Source organism: Haemaphysalis longicornis, unplaced genomic scaffold (genome assembly GCF_048455015.1).
Source record: "Haemaphysalis longicornis isolate Haplotype H1 unplaced genomic scaffold, Haemaphysalis longicornis Haplotype H1 scaffold_7, whole genome shotgun sequence".
Taxonomy (NCBI): domain Eukaryota; kingdom Metazoa; phylum Arthropoda; class Arachnida; order Ixodida; family Ixodidae; genus Haemaphysalis; species Haemaphysalis longicornis.
Window position 1 is genome coordinate 98,034,781 of NW_027526422.1, and position 7,603 is coordinate 98,042,383.

At 51.6% G+C, this 7,603-nt stretch overlaps 1 protein-coding gene across 1 annotated transcript; it reads right to left on the bottom strand.

Moving 5' to 3' along the window:
• Positions 1-5,862: 5,862 nt before the first annotated feature.
• Positions 5,863-6,966, bottom strand: LOC144146427 (innexin shaking-B-like). Its single transcript, XM_077678380.1, has one exon. It carries the CDS (start codon positions 6,964-6,966, stop codon positions 5,863-5,865), a length of 1,104 nt encoding a protein of 367 aa, XP_077534506.1.
• Positions 6,967-7,603: the final 637 nt, after the last annotated feature.

The window sequence follows — 7,603 nt, forward strand, 5'->3', positions numbered from 1 at the left end:
GTGCAATATTGCATGAAATAACTTGGTATTAAGTATCGCTGGGCACAAGTTTTAAGCAGAGGTAAGTGTTGTGAATGTTCTGGATGGCGCTGTTACGTGCTTTCGAGACCCGGGCGTGCTTATTCACAACTGAACGCATATTTTTTATTGTTTTTTCCCATCGTTAACTCAGGCAAGTCGAGATTTGGAAACACCACGAGGTGCGGCCACTTTGCGATAACAAAATTGTATTGCTGATTTGATGAGTAGTAGGTGCTTTGCATGAGATGGGAAGAGAGAATATAAAAAAAAAATTATCGGTAACGTCAAGGAACTAGATTATACCATTGCCGTGGCCTCGACGCTTCACGGAAGTTACTATGGTAAATAAAGCTCTCGTATTGGGCTGCTGCTCGCTTATCTGATCGCACAAATGGAACGCCGCATGACTTGCACGTACAGAAACACTCGCAGAATGTAGGCGGTTTTTAATAAAGATATTTCATTTTTAAAATTTGCCTCGCAAAGACCTTAGAATTAACAACTAAAATAGGGCGTTAGAGACGGCAACTATAGTCGGGACGCAATACCCGTAATGCTTGGTTTCGGGCTAGTTGGTGTAAAATCTCTCAAAGTGAAATCGCGCGGGCAATTGCTCACGAACAAGGTCACAGAAAAAAACGTGCACTGTCCCGTGAAGATGGCGGACTGACAACTTCCCAATGCCAACTCGTTTTTTTAATGCGACAGCATTACAGTAGCACCCCGCTCTTACGCTACTCAGTCCAGTCCCGGCGCAGCTCACATAAATTCCCATGTATTAGAATCCTCACAGTTACGTCGTGGCTCCGAGTACCTACCCGGGATGATGCGCCGCAATCTAATACTCCGAAGCCGCCCGGTCAGCATGCGCCATGGAGGAAATAAAAGATGTAACTTCTGCAGCAGCCGGAACCGCCATATTGGTCAGCCGCTCTTTTTCTCTTGTATTTTGCGCGCAAGCACTACCTCCTCCGCTGTCGGTCGCTCTACTGTCGTCTGCTTCGTCTTTGCCCGCCGACCATTGGCTACTGGCCGAGCCGCGCAGTGACGTCGTGCCTCGGTGGTCCGGCCTTCGGCGCCGTTGCTAGGACACAGTTTCCGTAGGCCTACGATGGCCGCGACAAAATTACGTCACTTCTTCCACACTCCTCCCAATGAGCCGGTAGCTGGCGGGCCTCCATGACATGCGCAGACCGCCATTTTGACGTTTGATGAGCCTTGGCCAGGCTTGGCTACGGAACTGACTCCATGAAGTCGCACACGGGTGTGATTCGTCACCACTAAATGGCCCTCTGTTACTCTATGCTATCACCATCATCAGTGCGTTTACAATGGAAGTTTCACTTCGGAATGCCAGAGAGAGAGAGAGAGAGAGAGAGAGAGAGAGAGAGAGAGAGAGAGAGAGAGAGAGAACCACTTTATTTTACGGCTGGGTCAGGGGGAGAAGGTGGCGGGGGGCCCAGAGGGTCTCCGCGACCTGTTGGGCCCTGGAGACGAGGGTGGTCTGGGTCTCCAGGGTCGAGCTCCGCACTAGTCAACACATCCAACGAGCCGAGCCAGTACATCCAACGTGCCATTACATCCAACGTTGGATGTGTTGGCCCGTTGAATGTAATGGCACGATGGATGTATTGACATGCTTTTGGATGTGGCTGCTCATTGGATGTAGTTGGTCGCTGGATGTGGTGGCGCGTTGGACGTAGCGGAACGTTGGACGTAATGGCACGTTGGATGTAGTTGCTCACCCTTCTGAAGAGGGAAGGTGTAGATGCCAGTGTTGATAGACCCTGTCGGGATGATAACCCCCTTCCCTTCTCGTGGCTTTGTTGTGTCCCCCACCGTCGGCGGGAGCAAGGTGTGGCCTCCGCCGACGCCAGCGGGTCGCAACCCTTTGTATGGGCCTAGCCGGCAGCTTTTAGGGGCGAAGCTCCTTAAGGCGTGGGTCTGTCCATCCTCGACGTATGTATGTAGCCACCTCTAGTTTAGTTCTTGGATTGTTTACTAGATGGCGTGGCTACCTCTAGTTTAGTTCTTGGATTGTTTACTAGATGGCGGTACTTGTATATGATGAAAAGATGCGCTTGGATTGTTTACTAGATGGCGTGGCTACCTCTAGTTTAGTTCTTGGATTGTTTACTAGATGGGGGAGCGTTGTAATAAAATCCGTTCGCTGTTGGCGCGCGCTCGGAGTCGCCCGATGGATAAAGGCCGACCTCCATGCAGCGAAATGTAGGCGAAAAGGCGGCGAACGTCGCCCGGCGGCGGCCGCTCCGCCGCCGGCGTCGAAAATACGGCTGTTCGTCGGCGATCTACGCGAGCTAGATGTCGAACGCGCGGCGGCGAACGCGACCGGAAGCGGCAAACTGCATTTTGAGGCCGCAGCCAATCACAGCCTCGTACTTCGTTCTACTTCCTGTCCTGTCTTCCATCGGCGGCGTTCGCCGGGTCACGTTCGCCGAGAAACTTCGCTGCATGGAGGTCGGCCTTAAGGCTGCAGAGCGGCGAGCGCGCAAGGCGGCGGCAGCGCGTGCTCGCAGACAGAATCCCGATGAGCGAGCCCGCGAGGCAGAAGCGCTCCGTGAAGCTGCGCGACGCCGCCGCCAAGATCCTGCCGTACGAGAGCGGGAGGCCGAAGCGTGTCGTCTGGCTGCGCGACGACGCCGCCAAGATCCCAGCGTTCGAGAACGAGAGGCCCAAGCGTCACGGCAACGGCGCGAGGACCCTGCCGTACGCGAAGCGGCACGGCTGCGGCGCGAAGAGGATCTCCAAAACGTCAGCATGTTGTTTCACAGAACAGAAACCGAAACTTGTTTGAATTCTAACCTGGGATGTCGTCCAATCGCTTAGCACCTTTACCTCACGTCACTGCGGTTAGTTGGTTTAGCCACCGCAAACTGCGCATGGTAGTTTTTCTTCTTTCAGGTTTTATAAAATAAATACCACGTTAACGCCTGGATAAAAGATGAAAAGTGTGTTCATTTGAGCCACTATACGCAGTGCAAGCAAAAACGGGAGCTTGACAAATTCACTGCAGTGTCCCTTTAAACCAAATCCGAAGCACCCCGTTGGCCACGGGAAGTTAGCACAGCGACGTGTGGTCACTAACATTTTCGTAGGAATTTTCCTCGCTTTTCTCACGACGATACAGTTTGTGTTCTAGCGGCGTGAGCAGGTATCCGCAAGTTGACGTAGAAAGAGTGTAACGTTGCTTGGCCTACCGTTAGTCTTACTGTTAATACCACCTAACATTAACCCAAATAAGGGCCGTAGCACCCACCCACATAGACTTCGTTGGCCAACGTTTTCAGTTACGATCCCCAAAATTAAACAGTTTCAGTCGGTATTGCATGAAGATACTGTTCACTTTTTTTTTTTAAAGTTTGTCCAGGACTTGACGCTGCAAGGGCCTGCTACGCGTTCTAATCCCTTTGCCAAGAATAACATGTTTCTCCCTTTTATTGTTATTTTTATTGAGGTAGGAGGAGGAAACTATTTAAAGATCTCAGTCCAGCCGCGCGACTTACGATGCCAAATAGGGGCGATTGCATGTGACATGAATGTGAATAACTACATCCTCCTAGACGCGTACCAGTCTGTTGCTTCATACAGCCACAGGGCACTGCCACCTACATCGCCCGTCTCTCCCAATGGATCTAGAGCTTTTCCCTTGCTGCAAATGTATTCACCCTAGCACTTCAATGTCGAAAGCATTGTCGCAGCGAAGGATGCATAACCCCGACCCAGCCATGATCAGACATACAGGACCGGATAGCTCCAAACAAAACGTAATGCTTTCACATCGAACCACGTAAAAATTCCAACGTGCGTCTCGGAATTTCATGGTTTAGTGCAAGTTCCATAAGTCACAGTGTTACTAACTAACCGAGCAAATTAAATGCAAATTATGTGGTTTTACCTCCCGAAGCTACATATGGGCTATGAGGTGCGCAGTAGTGGAGGGCTTTGGGTTAATTGCGACCACATGGGGGCGAGGGGATCATTAACTTGCAACCTAAATCTTGACACACGGGCGCTTTCGCTTTTCGCCTCCATCAGAAAAACCGCCGCCGATGCCGCGGGAATCGAACCCGCGTCCTTGGCTTCAGCAGCACCGCAGCGCCTTAACCACTGAGCCACCGCTGGGGGGGGGGGGGGGGGGTACCAGAGAGGAGCCCCGTGCCGCTGACGTTAATTGGTCAATGCTTACGCCCTTATCTTTATCTTTCGTTTCATGCCGGCACCAAGGCTCACAGAAAGTTACAAAGCCAGATTGCAGCACATGCCCAGTGAAGTGTATTGGACAACACTTACTCTAGCTTTTTGGGTTTTGTACGAGACACAGAGTAGTAGTAGTAGTACGAAACTTTATTGAGCGTAGAAGTAGGAGTGGTTCCGTAGTTTGGGAATCAAAGTGATGACCGGGCGACCGATGCCCTTGATGCAAGAAGTTGCTGGACGTCCAGGTGGTCGCTGCTTATGAGGTTCTCCCATAGCCAGAACTCCCAGAAACTTGCCAAAGCAGAAGAGCTACGGCACATAGCCGGACGTAACAAATGTTTGGAAAGGGGCTGGTTTGCGTTTGGTTTTTAAACTTTGTTGGTACTAAGATGGCAGTGACAGAAAAACCACAACTTAAGTGTGCTTCAATCGCCTCATGTTAACATCGCCCGTGTTAGCTTCACGCCAGCAAAGCTTCACGCCGCAAAGTTCATTTTGCAACCCTTACTTCCGAGGCATTCTGTTTAAATGCTGTCAACATATTACTGCAGGTGGTTTTATTTTTACTGAGAATACACTACTCTCACGCCGGCCAACCGCCTCCCCAGCGTGAATTGCTGGTTTGGCGTCGAACCTTTTATGTTACTTCACGGCGAATTTTAGGGTGTAAGCTCTGAAGGGTTCGGGCTAACGTCGTCTCATATCGTCGTAGTATAATACAGTCACGGTACTAAAACACCGGGACGTCGTTTTCCAACGCCTCAAGCTAGAGCGTTTCGTCTCCGCGAGAAAACGACTACCAAAGCAACACACCGGGAAACTCGTTTCCAAACGTCTCGCTTTAGAACGTTTGGCTTAAAAACACCAGAGGTTTGCACGAAAGCTGTATACCTCTACCCCATAACGGTGTCATCTCCTTGGGAAGAACGCCAAGACGCCAAGAAAACACTTATACACTGCATGCTGCGCCCCTCCTCCAGTTTCACGTTAGTGGAGATGACCCCGGATTTTTTCCAGTGCACACGTTCTGCACCGTACCTATTGCCTTTGGGTATTTTCGTTGCTATCTCTGCCCTAGCTGGAATCGTTATACCCGTTACGCCGAACGTATAAGTAATAAATCCTCGTAAGTGCAATAAAACTTCGTGGCTCAGCGAAATGTTGCCGTTATCACCGTGATTTCAAGTTTGCCATGACGACCTATCTGTGTGCCTGCGTAACGCCAATGGCGCATATGCGAGAATTGTTTCAAAACCAGCTACGTTCGATAAAGTAGGCTAAAGACGGAAGTAACCGGCCAGCTTACTGGTGGTTTGTGGAGGTCTATCCGTTCTGAGGTAGAGGACCGACCCGGCTACTGGTGGCGCGTATCGAAGATTGAGGCGGGGGCAAATTCATAAGTAAAATTTTGCTTGTATGTCACGGACACAGAGCGCTTGCAGTGTGATACTGCGTGAGAGGCCACATGCAGCGAAGCGCACATAGCCGTTTGTTCAGATTTTTGTACTCTAAATACCCCGCAATCATACTTCATATAAAAGGCTTGAAAACAAAAATATTTGAGTTTCTTCTGCCATCCGCGCCACAACATTTTTTTCTTTTCAGAGTGCGGGATTTATTTTTCTAAAAGAGCGGCGGAGCTGATGGTACAGCTGGTAGCAGCTTGACCAGTCTTCGCGAGAGTTCGGCCACAAGTTGACTAAAGACGAGGGAGTCAACATTTTGACCAACGAGGCAGAGGAGGAAGACATCGCCGGCCGACAACGACGAGACGACGGCAGAGATGCGCTGGCTGTCCGGGTAGCGCCAGCCCAGCAGGCGGCGCCGCAATGGAGCGCTCACCAAGAGGAGAACGCGATACGCGACCGCCGGGACGCCCAGGAGCAGGAGCACCAGATACCAGAACCACAAAAAGGCGAACAGCTTCTCGTTCAAAATGTTCAGTGGCAGGACGCATATGGCCTCGAGGTTCTCTAACGTGCTGGACTGACCATACTTGAGGAAGGTGCACATGGCGATCCGAGGGAAGGCCATCACGGCGGGACTCACGAACTCGCGACCCTCACCGCGATGCCAGCGCACCAGGTCCCAGCCGTAGGTGAGGAAGCCTCCGCCTAGCACGTAATTCGTGAAGGCAGCCTGGACGATTACGTTGAGGACACTGAGGAGCTCGCATATCAGGTACTTGACCAGATAGCAGCGGTTATGGTTCAGGCTGACCACCAGAAAGTCGGCCATCTGGGACCGAACCTCGGCCCGATCCTGGGTCACGGCTGCACGAATGTCGAGGGCGGCAACGATTGCCGCAACTTTGCCGCCTTCCCAGGCCTTCCATAGCCACCGGGGCGCGTAGAAGCAGACGGCCTGAGCGAACAGGAGGAAGCAGACCCATTGGTAGTAGGTGTGGTACTTCCGGTCTTCGCTTCCGCTGCCCTTCGGCCTATGCCCCGTACCGGGATAGATAACGCTGTCGTTGTACGAGGCGTTGAACAGGCTCCGGTGGCTAAACGTCGACTCCACCCAGCAGAACGAGTTAACGACACCGGCTGGCATCGTCGGGCAGTGGCAGTCGATGGGCGTTCCCACATACTCCCTGGCTGTGAGAAGAGTGCAGAAGCCGAGCAGGAAGGCCACGGTGGCACTGGTGTAGAGGCGGAACACGTTGCCGTCGATGTGAACCCGACGCGCGTTGAAGTGCTTGCGCAGGTTGCCCAGGAGGTTAAGCATGGCTCCGGGTCCGTAGTTTGAAGGCTGGAAAATTTAAAACGTTGATAAGACGAGCATGAACCCAGTGTTTGTCGGTTGGAGGGCCCAAGCCTGGTGAATGATAGGGCGAGCTCACGAAATGCGCGTGAGGCGGGATGAATGAGCTGATGGCGATGGCGTTATGGTTTTCAGATTCTTTCTCGTCTTCACTGAAGGAAAAGTGATGGTGCTTGCGAAGAAGAAAAAAAAGGTGGACGGACCACTCATGCCAAACACGTAGATGGGAGCAAATTTATTCGCGCAATTTTTAAACGCACTATTGCTAAGGCTAAAGAACGATATAAGTCAGACCGGTTTTCTCTTCTATCAGACCCGCGGAGGAAAAGCACCCTGTTCAAATTATTACGCAGTTGGAAAGTGGCTCCTCCCGATCAGAATGCTGATTCCGTTATCAATTCCCCGGACGAAACTCAAGATTTTCTGAACCGGATCGCTCTAGGATTGCATACGCGTTTTACATCAGTGGTGCCACCAATCCTCACAGGATGTGGTCAGGATGACTTCGAGGAAGCCACTATGGAAGATCTCGAGAAGGCATTGCGTCTAGCCCCTGACGCGGCTCCAGGACCTGATAACATCACAGTTCGCATGCTGAAAC

Excerpts from the sequence above, each read along its gene's own strand:
- LOC144146427 (XM_077678380.1), bottom strand. The coding sequence starts at position 6,966 with ATGCTTAACCTCCTGGGCAACCTGCGCAAGCACTTCAACGCGCGTCGG.